The 20,000-nt window shown below is 40.9% G+C and overlaps 2 protein-coding genes across 2 annotated transcripts; both read right to left on the bottom strand.

The window, feature by feature from the left end:
• Window positions 1–2,805: 2,805 nt before the first annotated feature.
• On the bottom strand, window positions 2,806–15,947 carry LOC137985224 (uncharacterized). The gene is made up of 4 exons (XM_068832767.1): window positions 15,666–15,947; window positions 15,008–15,136; window positions 11,696–12,617; window positions 2,806–10,366 (listed from the first exon to the last, which is right to left on the bottom strand). The coding sequence occupies exons 3-4, from the start codon at window positions 12,570–12,572 to the stop codon at window positions 5,322–5,324; spliced, it is 5,922 nt and encodes a 1,973-aa protein (XP_068688868.1). The 5' UTR covers window positions 12,573–12,617; window positions 15,008–15,136; window positions 15,666–15,947; the 3' UTR covers window positions 2,806–5,321.
• On the bottom strand, window positions 4,115–4,889 carry LOC137984516 (kinesin light chain-like). The gene is made up of 2 exons (XM_068831681.1): window positions 4,499–4,889; window positions 4,115–4,347 (listed from the first exon to the last, which is right to left on the bottom strand). Exons 1-2 carry the CDS (start codon window positions 4,887–4,889, stop codon window positions 4,115–4,117), a joined length of 624 nt encoding a protein of 207 aa, XP_068687782.1.
• Window positions 15,948–20,000: the final 4,053 nt, after the last annotated feature.

Here is a 20,000-nt window from a genome sequence, read left to right as displayed (position 1 = left end):
AGCAAACAACCGTAAAACTAAGAGAGTCAAAACTCTCTCACCATTTATGACCAACATTTGCGACAAACACCAGTTTCTACGTTGACACATTATGATTTACTTCTGCGATTGAAAGCCATCCGTCCCGGCCATTTAAAAATGGTGAACTAGTGTCCATTTCTTTTTATCTCTTATAAGCAGCAAGTCAAACTCTGAGTCTACACCTCAACGCAAGTCATAAAGCTGGCACCGCGGAATACGAAGGGACTACTGGTTGCCTACACTTTGTTCGAAGGATTTTTAGCTGACTTCCTTTACGTTCACAGTATTTCAGAGATTATTTTTAAATGTTACAATATACTGTATTGGTCGATATCCACTGAGTTGAATTCCGTAGTCCAAAGTCCGCAGTCCACATTCCGTGATCCAATGATAGGGTTAAGTGCGATCGTAGATAGTTATTTACATTTAGTAATGTTGTTAACGGCATTGATTCCAATCAAAACCAGTAAACAAGTGCTTTGCAAGTCTCTACGACGGTATTTATAAAGCATTTATTACTTCTTCTTAACAATCCTGGGGGAAATTATAAAACAAGAGGGTTCAGGTAGCCTAGACGTTGTTCGAAAGAATAAAAGCCGATTTCCTTTAAAATTCACAATATTTCAGGGATTTTTCATTTTACAATATCTTGGTCAATATCCAGTTGAATTCCGTAGTCCGAAGTTTAAAGTGGAAAGTCCAAATTCCGTCACCCAATCATTTTGTTAAGTGCGATCGTAGAATAACTGTTCACTTTTAAAACTGTTATTAAATCTGTTGTTAAAGGCGTTGACTCCAATCAGAACCAGTGAACAGATGCTTTACAAGTTTGTATGATAATATTTTCAAATATTTCATGCTTTTTTTAAACAATACCGGGAGATGATTAGCCCGGTGGGTTTTTTTTTGCGAGTCATACGATGACCGGATATTGCATTGCGTGTAACGAAAACACAAAACTCGTTTCCCGTCACGAACACAATTCTTTAATAAACTAGACCCTCCATGAGCGTACACCGGATTGCCTATGGTACGTGTTACTCAAAAACAGAAGGGCCTGAGTTGGGGTGCAGGGGTGGCGCAGTGGTGAGAGAACTCGCCTCCCACCATTGTGGCCCGGGTTCGATTCCCAGACTCGGCGTCATATGTGGGTTGAGTTTCTTGGTTCTCTTCTCTGCACCGAGAGGTTTTCTCCGGGTACTCCGGTTTCCCATCTCCTCAAAAACCAAAATTTCATTTGATTAGCGTTGTTAATTTCAATTTACAGTGTCCCCGATTAGTGCTCTACGGCGCTAGAAGATTAGACACTTAAATAAAGTTCCTTTCCTTTCCTTTTCTTTCATTGGGTGGTATTGAACTGCAGCGTTCCAGGCAATTTCTTCAAGTCGCGGGTCATTAAGTCCATTTAAGGGGTTACCCAGAAGTCGTGCCAGAAGAGGCCACGCCCTTTGGCTCACACGTTGATACGACGAAACAGATCTTTTTCTGAGGTTAAAAACCTGGCTACCAGCCCATTAATCATTTGTGCGAAACAAAACTGTTTTGGTATTGTATATCATTGTAGTGCCATGGTAGAAGTCTTAGGTATATAGCTCCCTGAGAAGACATGTGGTTACTAGCATAGTACTAAACCCAGAAAGATTGAAGAAAATAAAAGGGAATCGAGAAACATAGCAATTCAAAGTTAACCGAAACATTATTAAGAACCCCAACTGGCGGGAGGCAACCAGTTGGCTATTTACAAAGCGTGGTAGAGTCGAATCTGGGACAACCGGAAACAAATCCAAGCCAGAGGTTAGAACGGGATTTGAACCCGGAGCAGCCGCATGCAAACCCAACGCTCTAACCACTGAACCACACTGTCTCCATGTCATGAAAATTTTTGAATATTTCAGAGAAAAAACTAGAGAATAAAGGTTTACATTTGTAATGCTAACTCCGGGAAAACTAACTCCGGGAAAACTTCTACGCACTTCTATAAACTCCCTTATGTTGGCCGGTTTTCTGAAATCGCCCAGACCAAGTTAAGACAACTACTCAAACACTATTGCAAAGCTGATTTAGATATTAAGTTGGTCTTTAGTACATTTAAACTTAGAAACATGTTCAGCGTGAAAGATTCAGTACCGCAAGGTCTACGTTCGCGTGTCGTTTATAAATTCTCGTGTGCTGGCTGTAATGCCAGCTACATTGGCGAGACCACTCGCCACCTACGTACGCGTGCTCGTGAGCATCTCTTGTCGGACAAGTCTTCACATGTTTACAGACACCTGCAGTCATCTAGGGCCTGTCATGACTCTTGTAACACAGAATGTTTCACGATCTTAGATTCTGCCGCCTCAAAATTCCAAATTAAGATCAAAGAGGCATTGCACATTAAGTGGGAAAATCCCATCCTTAATCAGCAGTTGAGGCATTTAGATTTGTCTCTTTCTTTTTAATTACGTTGTTCTTTTGTCTTTTATTTTATTGCTATGTGCGCTATTTTTGTTTTCTGCGCATTTCACACTTCATATTTAAATTGTACGCAAGTTCTGACATGTAATTTTGCAACATACCTTAACATAAATTCAAATGTACAACCGTTGAAAAGCTCATTTGCAACTGAAGATGACATGAGTATGTCGAAACATGTTTTGTAAATTGAAAACGATCGTTTCTTTTTTGAGAATGCTAAAGTTGTCGTTAAAACCTCAAATTTGGCGATTTCACGTCGTCATTTTACAGAGTTCGAAAAAATATATAAATATATAACAAACTTCGTGCCGCGAGCACGTGCAGCACGATTTGTACCAAAAATCGTGCCTCACGTGCAGCACGATTTTCCTCTTTTAAAGAAGAACGGAAGGCTAGGAGTTGTATTTTATATGGGAGCTTAAAAATACTGAAATAGCTTAGATTTGCAAAGCACGAAGAAGTGAATTTTGCCTTTCCTAAGGTTATGTTATTTATTCCCCTTCCTTGGGCTTCTTACTCTCACAAGTTACCACAAAATGGAAAGTTTTACAGCTTTGTTACGACACATTAAACAGCAAATAAGTGCTAGCCATTCATGAAAACGATCTTATGCTTAAGCAATGCAGATAAGTTAATTTATTTGTGTAATTCATTCTGCATACATAACATTCAGAATAATTATGCAAACTTGAACCATCTGCGCCGTTTCCTTGAAAGATAAAAAAATGTGGTATGTTGTAATGCGAAAAACACATGTCATCACCTTATTCTTCTATTGCTTGAGTAAATTTTCACCATAGGCAGCGTTTAGATCTCAGAGACTTCAAACCGTTTCCTCTATATATTACAAGTACGCTGATTAATTCGGATGTAAGCAAGAGTCTATCACCCAAAAAGTAAAATAATTAACCGAGTCCCCATCAGCCTCAGAAAACTGTATATTTTTAAACCGAGTTTTTCGGGAAAATAAACAATAAAGCAAATCGGCAAACTCAATGCCGTATTCACTTCAAACCAAGTTCAAGTTCACTGAACACTAAAAGTGTACAGCAATGCTAATCGAGGCGTGCAGTGCAATAGCATACATGGCACTAAACTTACAAGAAACGTCACACGATATCAAGATAACATAACCCTTTGGGAATTGACCGTTTTGTTTCAGGGTACAACATTAAGTTACCCGATTTGGTCTATTCTTGTCTTGCACTCACGTGATTAGACGGCCATGTTGGTTTACAAAACAAAAGCAAAATGTCGCTCGCGTGTTGTATAATAATAAAGCCAAAATCCCAAAAGACTTTTTCGCTGTTGTTCAGTACACCAACATGGCTACCAATGACGTCAGGTTCAAGCCAATGATTCTTTCTTTTCTCATAAAACCTGGTCTAAAAATAGATGCTTTTTTGACGCTGATGAAGACAAACCTGATAACTGATTCTCACTCCTGGGTAATGGACTCATGATGCAAGCCAAAGTGAAATAATAAACTGCATACCAACGTGATCTTAAAAAAAAGTAACTTCGGCAGTGCTAAAGAAGTTTCTCCCAGGCATCTAAACCACAAAAAAATCTCCAAACAGCTTCGTACGAACATTTAACACCCATTGGTGAGACTCCAGAGAGAAAGTAAGAAAACCTAATCAGTGCTGTGTGATCCCGAGTTCGAGTCATGGTAAATATCAGCTGTCCTTGCATGATCTTCTCCGGACAGTTTTATCCGCACATCTAATGCCCGATGCTTTGAGTGCAGAGCAGAGGTAAAATCACCTAACGAATGCTGTGTCACCCCAAGGGAATCGTCACTATTAGCTGTGCTTGCATGATCTTTATCCAACAGTTTTATCCGTACATCTAATGCCCACTGTTTGACTGCAGAGCAGAGGTAAAATCACTTAACGAATGCTGTGTCACCGCCCAAGGGAATCGTAATTATTAGCTCTGTTTGCATGATCTTTTCCTAACACTTTTATCTGTATGTCTAACGACCGCTGCTTTGACTGTAGAGCAGAGGTAAAATCACCTAACAAATGCTGTGTCACCCCAAGTGAATCGTAACTATCGGCTGTGCTTGAATGATCTTCTCCGAACACTTTTATTCGCACTTGCAATGCCCGTTTGGCAGACTGGAGAGCAGAAGTAAAATCACCTAACAAATGCTGTGTCACCCCGATTGAAATGTAACTATCGGCTGTGCTTGCATGATCTTCTCCAAACACTTTTATTCGCACTTGCAATGCCCGTTTGGCAGACTGGAGAGCAGAGGTAAAATCACCTGACGAATGCTGTATCACCCCGAGTAAATGGTAACTATCCGCTATGCTGGCATGATCTTCTCCAAACAGTTTTATTCGCACTTGCAATGCCCGTTTGGCAGAGTGGAGAGCAGAGGAAAAATCACCTAACAAATGCATGCTGTGTGACCCCAAGTAAATCGTAACTAGCGGCTGTGCTGGCATGATCTTCTCCGAACACGTTTATTCGCACTTGCAAAGCCCGTTTGGCAGACTGGAGAGCTGAGGTAAAATCACCTAACGAATGCTGTGTCACCCCGAGTAAGTGATAACTATCAGCTATGGTTGGATGATCTTCTTCGAACACGTTTATCCGCACATCTAATGCCCGCAGGTCAGACTGTAGAGCAGAGGTAAAACCACCTAACGAATGCTTTGTCACACCGAGTGAATCGTAACTATCAGCTGTGCTTGCATGATCTTCTCCGAACAGTTTTATGCGTACATCTAACGCCCGATGCTTTGACTGTAGAGCAGAGTTAAAATCACCTAACGAATGCTGTGTCACCCCGAGTGAATGGTATCTATCAGCCGTGCTTGCATGATCTTCTCCTATAACACTTTCATCCGTATGTCTAACGACCTTTGCTTTGACTGTAAAGCAGAGCTTAAATCACCTAAGGAATGCTGTGTCACCCCGATTGAATGATAACTGTTAGCTGTGCTTCCATGATCTTCTCCGAACACTTTTATCCGTATATCTAACGACCGCTGCTTTGACTGTAGAGCAGAGGTAAAATCACCTAACGAATTCTGTATCACCCCGAGTATATGGTAACTATCAGCTGTGCTTGCATGATCTTCTCCGAACACTTTTATGCGCACTTGCAATGCCTGTTTGGTAGACTGGAGAGCAGAGGTAAAATCACCAAGCAAATGCTGTGTCACCCCGAGTGAATGGTAACTAGTGCCTGTGCTTCCATGATCTTCTCCAAGCACTTTTGTCCGTATGTCTAAAGACCGTTGCTTTGACTGTAAAGCAGAACTTAAATCACCTAAGGAATGCTGTGTCACCCCGATTGAATGATAACTGTTAGCTGTGCTTGCATGATCTTCTCCGAACACTTTTATCCGTATATCTAACGACCGCTGCTTTGACTGTAGAGCAGAGGTAAAATCACCTAACGAATGCTGTGTCACCCCGATTGAATTGTAACTATCGGCTGTGCTTGCATGATCTTCTCCGAACACGTTTATCCTTACATCTAATGCCCGTTGCTGAGACTGCAGAGCAGAGGTAAAATCACCTAACGAATGCTGTGTCACCCCAAGTGAATCGTAACTATCCGCTGTGCTTGCATGATATTCTCCGAACAGTTTTATCCGTAGATCTAACGCCCGATGCTTTGACTGTAGAGCAGAGGTAAAATCGCCCAACGAATGCTGTGTCACCCCGAGTGAATGATAACTGTTAGCTGTGCTTGCATGATCTTCTCCGAAAACTTTTATTCGCACTTCCAATGCCCGTTTGGCAGACTGGAGAGCAGAGGTAAAATCACCTAACGAATGTTGTGTCACCCCGAGTGAATCGTAACTATCAGCTGTGCTTGCATGATCTTCTCCGAACACTTTTTTTCGCACTTGCAATGCCCGTTTGGTAGACTGGAGAGCAGAGGTAAAATCACCTAACGAATTCTGTATCACCCCGAGTGAATGGTAACTATCAGCTGTGCTCTCATGATCTTCACCTAACACTTTTATCCGTATATCTAACGACCGTTGCTTTGACTGTAGAGCAGAGGTAAAATCACCTAACGAATTCTGTATCACCCCGAGTATATGGTAACTATCAGCTGTGCTTGCATGATCTTCTCCGAACACTTTTATGCGCACTTGCAATGCCTGTTTGGTAGACTGGAGAGCAGAGGTAAAATCACCAAGCAAATGCTGTGTCACCCCGAGTGAATGGTAACTATTGCCTGTGCTTCCATGATCTTCTCCAAGCACTTTTGTCCGTATGTCTAAAGACCGTTGCTTTGACTGTAAAGCAGAACTTAAATCACCTAAGGAATGCTGTGTTACCCCGATTGAATGATAACTGTTAGCTGTGCTTGCATGATCTTCTCCGAACACTTTTATCCGTATATCTAACGACCGCTGCTTTGACTGTAGAGCAGAGGTAAAATCACCTAACGAATGCTGTGTCACCCCGATTGAATTGTTACTATCGGCTGTGCTTGCATGATCTTCTCCGAACACGTTTATCCTTACATCTAATGCCCGTTGCTGAGACTGCAGAGCAGAGGTAAAATCACCTAACGAATGCTGTGTCACCCCAAGTGAATCGTAACTATCCGCTGTGCTTGCATGATATTCTCCGAACAGTTTTATCCGTAGATCTAACGCCCGATGCTTTGACTGTAGAGCAGAGGTAAAATCTCCCAACGAATGCTGTGTCACCCCGAGTGAATGATAACTGTTAGCTGTGCTTGCATGATCTTCTCCGAAAACTTTTATTCGCACTTCCAATGCCCGTTTGGCAGACTGGAGAGCAGAGGTAAAATCACCTAACGAATGTTGTGTCACCCCGAGTGAATCGTAACTATCAGCTGTGCTTGCATGATCTTCTCCGAACACTTTTTTTCGCACTTGCAATGCCCGTTTGGTAGACTGGAGAGCAGAGGTAAAATCACCTAACGAATTCTGTATCACCCCGAGTGAATGGTAACTATCAGCTGTGCTCTCATGATCTTCACCTAACACTTTTATCCGTATATCTAACGACCGTTGCTTTGACTGTAGAGCAGAGGTAAAATCACCTAACGAATTCTGTATCACCCCGAGTATATGGTAACTATCAGCTGTGCTTGCATGATCTTCTCCGAACACTTTTATGCGCACTTGCAATGCCTGTTTGGTAGACTGGAGAGCAGAGGTAAAATCACCAAGCAAATGCTGTGTCACCCCGAGTGAATGGTAACTATTGCCTGTGCTTCCATGATCTTCTCCAAGCACTTTTGTCCGTATGTCTAAAGACCGTTGCTTTGACTGTAAAGCAGAACTTAAATCACCTAAGGAATGCTGTGTCACCCCGATTGTATGATAACTGTTAGCTGTGCTTGCATGATCTTCTCCGAACACTTTCATTCGCACTTGCAATGCCCGTTTGGTAGACTGGAGAGCAGAGGTAAAATCACCTAACGAATTCTGTATCACCCCAAGTAAATGGTAACTATCAGCTGTGCTTGCATGATCTTCTCCGAACACTTTTATTCGCACTTGCAATGCCCGTTTGGCAGAGTGGAGAGCAGAAGTAAAATCACCCAGCGAATACTGTGTCTCCCCGAGTGAATAGTAGCTATGGGCCAAGAATGGATTTTCTTCCTGTCTATTTGTTCTGAATATGATATTAAGAGCGCACGTTTTGAAATATAGAGCCTTTGAGTAGTTCTTTTTGCTTTGGTGCAATTCACCGAAGTCTTGGTAGAACTTTGCGAGAGGCTGGTTGCATTCTTGAGAACGAAAGGTCACGGTTGAATCAACTTTCCCCTCTGGGCCTGAAGAGCTATATTTGAATTGCTCGAGTGTTGCTTGGTGACGTGCGACTGATTCTTCGAAACCTGATCCGCCAACAATTCCCTCTTCTGTGAATGTTGACCCCAGAAGTGCCATAACATTACCGCAAAAAGGAAACAAATAAAAAGGGGTTTTGGAATTTATCTGGAGATCATTTAATATTCGAAGGGCAGGGTTGATTACAAATTGCTGGGAATCAGTGTCAAAGAAGTTCTTTGCAGCTTTCCTGATGTGAAATATAACTAGGAATTGCAATGGCCAATAATTACTTGAGTCAAAAGTGTTTGTTTGAAGCCTTTTGCAATTTTTTGGTTCTTTTCCTTTGCATCCAAGAGGTGGAATAACAATCAGTTGCTCGTCTGCCGCGGAATTGCATTCTTTTCGTGCTTTGTTATAATAGTAAGTCGAGGTAGATGGGTCGTTTAAGAACTGATAATAGACAGCAATGACTTGGTAAACGACGAGCTTCAGAATTTTCTGCTCTCCACTTTCATGCATTAAAGGAAGAGCCTCTAGCAGGCACTGTATCCCGCTCTTAACTTTGCCAATAACAAGCTGACAGATGCCAAAGTAACACAAGTATTTACTCCTTTCATCATCAGCACCTGAACAAGATGTCGACTTCATTTCATACGCCTTTTTGAGAAGTTGGATTGCATTTCCTTCTGCTCCCCAAGTAATTTCAGCAAAAGCTTTAGAAACTAGTAAATGCCTCTGGTAATGTATATTTCCTACAGCACTGGCTGACTTTAAGGCCGAATCGTAGATATTATCAAAATTATAAGATTCTGTGGAACACCAAAACAGCGAGTCCAGAAACATTTCTGCTTTTATCAAAACTTTGAAAACATTCTCGGCTATCCTGGGATCTGTGCAACCGTGTACTAGGCTTTCTATAAAAAGCTGTTTTTCCTCATAGAATGCAACGAATGCATCCATGGAATGACAATCTAGAAATTCATCGTTCAATTTGTCGAAACGAGAAATGAAATAGGCATGGAAACGGCACTTTGCAATTGCTACTATTTCTTCCATACGCTGTTCGCCTGCTTCTTTAGCAAATGACTGAAGGAGCTTATGCATTGCAAATTTTCCAGAGTGGGAGTTTGAATCGAGAAGAGATTTTCTTCGGAGTCGCTGCAACATTTTCTTGGTCTCAATCACTCCCGTAACATTCAATACAGCTGAGGCGAGATCCGTGGTAAAACATCCCGGAAGAACAGACAAAGACACAAATGCTTCTCTTTCTGCGGGAGAAAGTCGGAGGAAAGACTTTTCATACAGCAACTTTATTCGTTGATTAGCTGGATAATCTGGATTGTCTAAGATATCGACGATACTTTCTGTTGCGGACTCAGTGATTTCGTTCAAACACTGACTTGTTTGAACATCATCTTCACAAACTAGAGAGCACATTAACATCATTGCAAGAGGAACACACCCACATATTTGGGCAATTCTTGCGCAGTCATCGGGACTAGCATTTGGCACCAATTCATGAACTATAGCATGAGATGAGGTATCATCCAGTGGCCTTATTCTTATTGATTTGTGACCTTGGAAATTTAAGTTCATAAACTCAAATGATTCTCGTGTGGTCACCACCAGAGTTATCTTCTCATTTTGCATGAGAATTTCTTCAAATAGTTGCAGGACGTCTTCTTTTACTTTTGGAATTCCACTCTCTAGTAGATCATCTACATTATCAAGAATAAATACGAGGGAATCTGAAATGTTACCGAGGGTCTCGATTAACTCATCTTCTAACGACAGAGGCTGAGGTACTGATCTCTGACTCGGGGTGAGTTGTCTTGCGAGGCTGAAAAGCTTCGATGTCAGATCTGCCTTTGTCTGGAGTCCTCGTGACGAAAGAAAACAAACAGGAAAGCCTCGAGACTGCAGTTGGTGCCCCACTGCTATTGCCACCGATGTTTTTCCGAATCCGGGTGAGCCCCAGATCGTCACGATTTGGGTATGTTCGGAACTCACGAGATCCACGATCTCTTGGCATTCATTCTGTCGGCCAGTGAAGTTTGGAACCATTGAAGGAAGACGAGATCTTGGCACTGTTGGCTTGATGTCTTTGTAATGCAAAGTAAAATACAAAGTAGACATTTCTTACTTGTTGATAATTTTTGGATATCCTTTGTCTCGTTGAGACTTTGTAAACTGTAGAGAAGGTTTTTAAGAAGTAAGAACAAACATCTTCTTTAACTTTGTGAACATAACTGAAATTATAATTCAACAGACATATTTCCCGTTTCCTTTCCATTGCATTGTAGAGATAGCAAAATGTATTTGCAGTCATTTAAACCAAGACAGACCCTATGCAGTATTGGCCACGTTCCTGAGATGACGTCAGTGCAGAAACTCCTCTTCACCGCATAAATTAAAGAAAATTTGTTTGTGACGTCATCTCAGAAATTGGCCTATGGCTTTGATTTGCTTAGCTGTAGAACAAATTTAATAACTAAAGAAATGAAGATATTAGTCTTAATAAATCAACACATTGATACACTGATACACTGATAGATGCAGGCCTACATGACCTCTATTCCCAGATGGATAGATGCAGATTTCGCAAGAGAATGTGAAAATGACGGACCGGCGCCGCTTCACAAATGTTACAAGTTCGGAATCTTTCACTTGTTATCAACGTGTTGAATTATAATACAGTTACAGCGCGCAAGCTTGCGTGATATCGCCTAATTTTAGCCGACTCGGCCTTCGGCCTCGTCGGTCTCAGTATTAGGCGATATCGCGCTCGCTTTCGCGATATAACCGTTAAATAGCCCGCACTTCAATGTAATATCTACATTTCCTTCATTGAATCCTTTCACAGAAACACATGAGCCCAACAAATTTACCCGCTTCCAGCTGTGTGGCTTGGCATAGTTCAGTTGGTAGAGCATTGCACCATTGGAACCACCTGAATTTTGACACAATTGCTTAAATTGTCTAGAAAAGTGCGAGGATCGTTTCTCTCTTTGGTTTCAACTACTGTACCGCTCGGAAATGTTTAAATTACAACGCTTAGAAAACAGAGTGTCCTTGTGAACGAACGAAAGGATTTAAAACTACCCACTTGAAAACCTGTATGTTGACTTCACTTTTCGATCCAATCACTTTCCAAAGAGTCACGCAGTCTTACAAATGTTACAGTTGTGACACTTTCAAAAACTTAAGAATGCCTTTTGTAGTGGAAAAGAAACCAACAAGAACCGCGCGGCAAGTGCACAAGCAGTTTCGAGCGGTAATGTAACAGTCTCGTTTATTTTTATTGATGCACGGAAGATCTGTCCGTCTTGTTGACATCTTTTTATTGAGAAACAGTAAGTTGTTTATTACGCCTATTGCTATATCCTGCTTTTTAGAAAGAGGCTTGAAAACAGTTAAGTCCTTCTTTTTACCTGTATTTTCTGTTTCTGTATCTCGTTCCTCTTCTTTCTTTTTTAGCTCATGGATCTCCTTTCCTAACGCACTTATATCTTCCTGTTGCATCCTCCAGCCCTCCTCAGCTGAACACATATGCTCCACAACCCTTTGCTCTAGCATAGCGACCTCTTCTTTGCTGGCAGTGAGGCTTTCCACTTTCTGTTCTATGGCTGCTAAGGACTCCTCAATCTTTTCCATATCTGCATTTCTGCTCTCTAAACATTTTATGTGTGCTTGCCTCTCTTCCCTTACCTGTTGTTCCAACTTACGGACTTCTGCTATTGGAAAGTCAGATGCAGTCAAACTTCCAAAGGCATCAATCGATGCAGTTGAAATTCCCAGAGCCTTGAACGCTTCTTTAGCATACTGAATGTTGTGGTCAAATGTTGCTTTGTCCATCTCCAAGCGAGAGGAATGACAAACCGTATTCCTCAAACGCCGAAGTTGATCAATGGCTAGTGCAAAGGTTTCGGCATTATCACCTACTGGGCTCAACACAGATCCATGGAAACTTCCATGAGGAATAGCTCGGGGCTTCACATACAAATCACTAAGTGTTCTGTAACGCATGCTGAAGGATTTTGCATAGATAGTAGCCTGGAATAAGGCAGTGCAATCCCATTCATTGTACGACTGGTTGGTAGGAACTTTAGTTGTCCCTCCCTCTGTAGAAAGAAAGAGATTTCTCACAGCAGTGGAGTCATCCCAAAGCTGGTATCCAGGGCGATGCCCAATGGTGGTGTCCCACATCGTCTTAAAAGTCTGACGTAAAGCGTTTGGGAATTCATTTAAAACCAGAGACAAACACTTGAAATGATTCAACTCCTCGTCACGATAAGGGTGCAAGGACATCACGAATTAGTGATAATAGAGCAATGCCACAGCGGCGAAAAGGACCTAAACCAAAAATAAAGGAATAAATATATTGCATAAGCGGATTTCATTTCATTCTCCTCTTACGGGAAAAGATACTATGATATTGCTCTCTCTGGAAAGATGCGCTTTAACATGCTCTCTAGAAGATAATAAATTTGATAGTTTTGATGTTTGAAACAGAATTTTTTAAAGACACAGTGGGAAAAGAGTTCCATTACTCGCTCCGTGTCGACGACTTTTGCCTGGCTTACAAAATGAGTTTAAAATTTGCACAGAAACCTATCCAATACACAATGATTCATTTCAAGTTGAAGCGCCGCAGAATCCTTCCGTCGCAGAAACTTAACGTGCTCTCTAGAAGAGAATAAACTTGAACGCTTTGATGTTTGAAACGGAATTTTTTAAAGACACAGTGAAAAAAGAGTTTCATCCGTGTCGATGACTTTTTCCTGGCTTACAAAAGGAGTTTAAAAGTTGAAGCGGCGCAGAATCCTTCCGTCGGAGAAACTGCGCCAAAAACGTTACTATACGTTAACAAAATCCCTATCCAATACGCTTTTTCTTTAATTAGATATCAGATATAGTGTAGACATACCCAAAAAGATCTCGTTTTAGTAACCAACATGTTAGGACATTTTTTGACCGCTACTCTGGTTTGGAGAAATTTGAATGAAGCTTGCCATGTTTTAATCCGAAGACCCAGTGTTTCAGGCGTTTCGATAGTCCAGCCAATCCTTTTTCATTCATCAAAATAAGTAAGAGGGAAATTAATGAAACACCAAAGTGTTTTTAGAGATAAAATATAGCCTTTATGGGACAGAGACCCAAAAAAAAAATGCGACCAGGCGCGCGTGTACTGCAAACCCTCGCGGGATCAGGCCCTCGTTCTCGCGTTGCCACGTCAGATCGCGACATGTCATATGCAATTAATTGGACGACTCCAGTTAGCAAACAGGGAGGCGCGGTGGCCTCATGGTTATTGCGCTCGACTCCGGATCGAGTACTCCGTGTTTGGGTCCTGGTCTGGGACATTGTGTTGTGTTCTTGGGCACCAAGGTGTATAAATGGGTACCGGCGAAAATGCCGGGGGTAACCATGCGATGGATTAGCATCCCATCCAGGGGCGAGTTGAAATACTCCTAGTCGCTTCATGGTAAAGTAACCGGAGGCTCGTAGCAAACTTTACCTTTACCTTACCAGTTAGCAAACGATAGAAATTAATAGTTTCAACATGTTGGAAGACACTTCAGTCGGGCTGACAAACTTCTGTAATTTTAACTTAAGAAACATCTACTTACTAAATGTTGCGCGGAGTGTTTGGATTGTTTTACGAATATTCTGTAGCTTGATAAGAAAATCCTTAGCATGCAGAAATATCGAAGAAATATTTTTGGAATCGTGAATGGCAAATTGGTGTTTTTATAATTAGAGTTGGCGATTTACTGACGGACTCGGACAAAATTGATAAACTCAGAATAAATATGCGACCCTATTCACCTTTTCTTAACCTCTTCATCATCATCATCATAAATCCTTATGGCCCCCATTGGGGTATAGAGCCGCTTAACCTCTTAAACAGGCTTAAACCAGTTTTCACACTTCCAAAAAACTGTACTGTTGGAAAGGATTGAATCTACCCAACTGCTTCACTGAACGGCAATGTTATGGTACCATACAAAACACCAATAACTGCACTCATCAATGTGACGCAATAGGTTACCACGGCAACAAAAAAGGCATCCAAAAACACCCTATATTGCTGGAGAGTGATTATCGCGCAAAGATAAAACTCTCTGCAAAGTTGAAAAAAATTATCTGGAGCAGCTTCATAGCTACCTTCACAATCGGACACAATACATAGGGCATTTTAGATGGTTTTTTTGTTGCCATGGTAATTTCTTATTTATTACGTCACATTAATATGTCCATTTTGTTAAGAAGTTATTGCCGTTTCATTTGGTACCATAACATTACCGTCAAGTGAAACAGTGTTGTAGGCTTAATCCTACAAATAAGACATCCCTCCAAATTGTTGAAACCGGTTTGAGCGACCTTAAACGACATTTTTGAGTTTATAATTGCAGTAGATACGATTACTATAAAATGGGTTCTGTGAGGATTGGAGCCCACAACAGGGAACAGTATTTCGATCTTCAAGTACATGCAAATTTCGACGTGAATTCTTGCCGGAAGTAATTTGTCTTCGAATTTCGATTACGATCCAAAACTCCTAATTCATACTGATTTGAAAAGGATCAACTGAATTGGAAATAAATTACATGCTGGCATTTGGTGCAGTCTTAGACACAAGAATGAGCTAGATTGTCAGTACAAAATATGAAACAGATACTGTGGTAAAAAATTAGCATCCTACAGGAAATGGACAAAAAAATTTTACTCAGGCTGCTCACCTTGTAGAACTACGGACGAATATTCTTGCTTGCCTTGTCACTACAGTTCCTTGGATATATGTAATCAATTGATGCACTTACAGCAACATTAGAACTACAGCACTGTTTAGAGTCGACGTAGTGTTCTGCCTATGACAGAGGGAACATGATTCATTGTTATAAGGTAGTTTAAATTTGATGAAACCGGAATGTTAAAGAATCGTGTATCATTTTTGTCTATCACATTTTCCGCATGGATATGCTCAAATGCGCTTTGCTACGACGAACAGAGTAAAAAAAGTTTCATACCAAACAAAACATGGCTAAGCACCCCAACTGGCAGGAAACAACTAATTGGCTTTTTATAAAGTATGGTAGAGGTAAATTTGGGATCAACGAAACCCTGCGACACCACATGAAACAGACCTCTGGACCACAACACCTGTATGTGTATCAACCAGAAGTTTGTGTAAGGTGCAGCGCATAATGAGATTATATCATTTTCTTACGTACCAATCGTTAGTTCAGAATTACTGTGTTAGCAAACATCTACAAGAAGGAGATTAGAATGGCTTGTTCGGTGTTTACGTCATGATGCCGGAGGTGATCCCTTCTTCTCAATAAATTCACTAAGCTGTGATTTCATATTTGGAAGATGCATGGGGAAGACATTATTCACCTCAAAGAAGGACCTCAAACCTGTGACGTCCAGTGTAGGCACAATCAGTGTAAACTGCAACTCAAAGTGAAAGGAATGGTGTTTTGTGGGAATGGTATGACTAAAGAAGGTGCTCACATTGTCACGCAAATGTTGCCAGTAAATCCCTGACGTCTTGAAACAGACTCGAGGGTTGCTTCCCTGACTGATGATTATCTCAAACCTTCAACCTGTAAAGGACTCGCATGGGAATCGAGGTCAATTAGTTGCTTTATATAGATATTGACTGCTTTTGTCTAAGAAAACCTGTGGACCACCGTAGCTTCGTATATCGAAATCACAGTCCATTCAACTGTGACATTCGATATTTTCTCTTGGTTTTATTTAGAACCAAATATTCAGCAGTCATGGCAACGACGGCGAGGGTTAATAAGCACTTAATGACTGGCCCCAAGGGAAAGAGTGAGTTTTGTTTCCCCGAGACCCTCAATGCTCTCCGCGGCGAAGCCGAGGGAAACATTGAGGTCGAGCGGAAACAAAACTCACTGTTTCCCGAGGGGCCAGTCATTAAGTGTTTTGTTATACCTTCCAACTCAAAATAGAAAAATACACAGATAAAAATTATTTGCTTGACGTCGGCTGGCGTACAGATTTGCCGCCGTTTCAAAGGTGCACGACCTGATCACGTGTGAGTCGAAAGTTCAAGTTGTTGTTGCCCTAGGGCGTCATAAAGTTTTGTTCGCCCTAGGGCGTCATGAAGTTTTGACCAATGACACGTGACACGTTCTCCTCCAATCAGAAAACGTATTTGAGTTGGGAGGTATAACAAAGACATTTCACAAATACCTTTTGTAAGGCTAAGCTTTCGCTGACTAACAAACATGACAAAGTTGAACAAGTTCTTTGAAGTTTTGAAGCCCAATTCGTTGACAGCACGGTGCGTTCCGCCGCTTATGATGTTTAACAAGAGGTGTAAACGATGACGTCAGCCATTCCCTATGGCAGGGGGCTTCCCGAAAATGCAATAGCAAGCGGTCATTCTACACCTTTAATAATGTTCTTTGATTCTGAAGTGTGCGTTCTGAGTAGTCGTTCATTGTAAATACGGAGGTTAAGATCTACGACGCAACGGTAACGAAAACGTCATTTAAAATTGCAAGTTTAGTTTTATCAATATTTTTCGTCATTATGTTGGTTTGTCTAACTTCTAAAAACTAGCGCAACATTTCAGGAACTGAATTAGGAGGTGGAGTGTTGAAGCGACGACAGAAAACTCAAATTCGCTGCCTTGTGTTCACATTCTCCGTAAAACCAGAGAATTGGTCATTTCACGTCGCAGAGTTGCTGAAAACGTGAAAGAAATGTTCAAAATGAAAAACGCACGTGCAGAGCGTGCAAAGCTATTGTTTTTCCTCATTAAATATGCAGAATTTGTGACGTCTTTTTTGCCGTCGGCTCGCGTCGTAGATCTTAAACTCTCCAATGCATCTACCAAAAAAGTTCTGGAGTTTATTAGAGTGTAATGTATTATAATGTAATTTAGGGCATTGAGTAGAGGTTTGTTATACCCTGGGTGCAAGAGGAATTTTTTCCATGGTCCGAGACAACGCTACGCGAGACGAAAGCAATTGAGTCCTTAGTCATTGCCTTTGACTATCATAGTGTTCTCTCGAACTTTGGAAAAAAATTCCTCTGGGTTGTTACTGCAAAGAGTTCAAAACGTAGTGGAGTGAGATTTATGTTAGTTTTATAGCTTCTATTAAATAGAATAAGTTTTGGCTAATCCGCCATTTACTATAAAATAAAGTTACAAAACAGTGAACGAGAAATTTCATTATGATCAGTGAATTTTGCACACTGAGCGGACGGAAGCATGGATTCGGACTCGCACTAAAGACACACGCACATTCTAAAATGGCGGACAACAACAACCTCGTGTCTTTATTCTTCCCATGATTCCTTGCTACAGTTTTGTTGCTGGGGGGAGAGGGGTTAACACCGCATTCCTTAACCTAACTGTATAGGCCCTAGAAATACACCATTTTACCGTTGCAACTAGGTTACCTGGACTAAGAATGGAAGCGAGGCTGCCGGTTACCCTGTTTTGATACAACAAACCTTTTTGCTTTTCTAATGTTAATGTACTGACTCGTTTGAATTACAACAACACAATTTATCTGACAAACGAAGTGTGGTCTGTATCAATAAAAGGTCACAGGTAGCCTCGCAGCCATTCAGAGGCTTGGTCACTGAGCAGTAGTGACATGCGCCTCTCGAGCGCCTATTTTTTTTTTTTAATGTTACAATATATTGGTCGATAGCCAGTTCAATTCCGTAGTCCAAAGTCCGCAGTCCACATTCCGTGACTCAATGATAGGGTTATTAAAGTGCGATTGTAGATAGTTATTTACATTTAAAAATGTTGTTAACAGCATTGATTCCAATAAAAACCAGTAAACAAATGCTTTGCAAGTCTCTACTATGGTATCTAAAATATTTAATACTTCTTCTTAACAATCCTGGGGGAAATTATAAAACAAGAGGGTACAAGTAGCCTACACTTTGTTCGAAGGAAAAAAAGACGATTTCCTTTAAAATTCACAGTATTTCAGGGATTTTTCATGTTACAATATCTTGGTCAATATCCAGTTGAATTCCGTAGTCCGGAGTTTAAAGTCTAAAGTCCACATTCCATCACCCAATCATTTTGTTAAGACCTGTTAAGCGCGATGGTAGAATAACTGTGCACATTTAAAACTATTGTTAAAGGCGTCGACTCCAATCAAAACCAGTAAACAGATACTTTACAAGTTTCTACAATGGTATTTTAAAACATTTCACACTATTTTAAACAATACCGGGAGAGATTAGCCCAGTAAGATGTGTTACCGAGTCATACGATGACTGGATATTGCTTTGCGTGCAACGAAAACACAAAACTCGTTTCTGGTCACGCACACAGTTCTTTAATATATATTTCCCGGTTAATCCGGTAGTTTAGTGGTCATCGCGATTGTCTCTGAACAAGAGGCTACGTGGCCTACACTTTGTTGGAAGGAATTTCCCATTTCAGGGATTTTTATGTTACTATAGAGGTTTTGCACGGCAGCCATGTTGCATGGCAGGAATAATAGATTGTTTTTCCTATGGAAACAAATGTTCTTTCTAATGCGAAACATTTTCATTGTTCTTGCCATGCAACATGGCTGCCGTGCAAAACCTCTATACCTTTGTCAATATCTAGTTCGATTCCGTTCTCCGAAGTCCAAAGTCCACATTCCGTGATCCAACCATCAATTTAAGTGCGATCGTAGAATAGTTGTTCATGTTTAAATCTGTTGTTAAAGGCGTTGACTCCAATCCGAACCAGTAAACAGATGCTTTAAAAGTTTCTACGATGATATTTAACTACTATTCTTTGAAATCGAGGTGAATAGTAACCTGCGAGCAGGCTCTATTTTAGCTTCGCGTGACGTACTGTGGAGTTAGCGAAACGCAAAATAGAGCCTGACCAAATTCCTCTTCGAAATTCCTTCCGTCCACTTTTTTTGATTGATTGACATGTCCTTCATCGGCCAATCAGATTTACTTCCATTACACAATACACGCGTGGACGGCAGATGCACGCTATTTTGTTTTGACCAGAGTTATTAGGGGGGTTTAAGAAACGACGACGGCTACGGCAACGACAACGCCAAAATGCATTAATATCATTGGTTGAAAGAAACAAAATGATCGTGCTGCACGTGCGGCACGGATTTTTGAACATTTCTCTAACTACTAAATGAAATGACCAAATTTAAGGTTTTGACGACAACGTGGACAAACTACAGTGAATCTTTCAGTCTCACTCTTCACTTCAAATCCGTCCGTACCATTCCAGTTTTAGGACACTTCGCCCATATTGAATAATAATAATAATCATGAAATACTTAAAATAGCTCAAACTTATATTTTGAAGTGACGTTTTCGTGGCCGTAGCCGTCGTGGTTTCTTAAACTCCCTATTTACCGTGGGAGGAATTATAAACGAATTCGAAAGTTACCCTTGGCTTTAATTTGAGAAAAACACATTTAAAGCATGGGGAATGTTACTTTCTGTACCTTTTGACGAATCTATTGCTGCAAAGGCCGGTGTAATTCTTCCTTCGAACTTCACTAAATACGCAATCTTGTAAGCTTCACATTATAATTTGTAATTGAGATAACCTAGCGTTTTATCGTTGGACGGTTTCTCAATAGATGTTTAAAGAATAAAAAAGAGAAATACAGTATACTTTTAACGTTTTTGCCCATGGAGGTTTCTTTGGTGATTTTTGCTCGGGTGATCTGCAGTTGCTGTGTATTTTTAGAATTG

This window comes from Montipora foliosa, chromosome 14, assembly GCF_036669935.1.
Source record: "Montipora foliosa isolate CH-2021 chromosome 14, ASM3666993v2, whole genome shotgun sequence".
In the NCBI taxonomy this organism is placed as follows: Eukaryota; Metazoa; Cnidaria; class Anthozoa; order Scleractinia; family Acroporidae; genus Montipora; species Montipora foliosa.
Note: the sequence above shows the minus strand (reverse complement) of the source record. Positions and strands in the feature narration are given on the sequence as shown.

Excerpts from the sequence above, each read along its gene's own strand:
- LOC137984516 (XM_068831681.1), bottom strand. The coding sequence starts at position 4,889 with ATGCATTTGTTAGGTGATTTTTCCTCTGCTCTCCACTCTGCCAAACGG. Across the intron at positions 4,348-4,498 it reads GGTGACACAGCATTTGTTAG|TCAAACAGTGGGCATTAGAT; the intron begins GTGATTTTACCT and ends TCTGCTCTGCAG.
- LOC137985224 (XM_068832767.1), bottom strand. The coding sequence starts at position 12,572 with ATGTCCTTGCACCCTTATCGTGACGAGGAGTTGAATCATTTCAAGTGT. Across the intron at positions 10,367-11,695 it reads TACAGAAACAGAAAATACAG|ACATCAAGCCAACAGTGCCA; the intron begins GTAAAAAGAAGG and ends TGCATTACAAAG.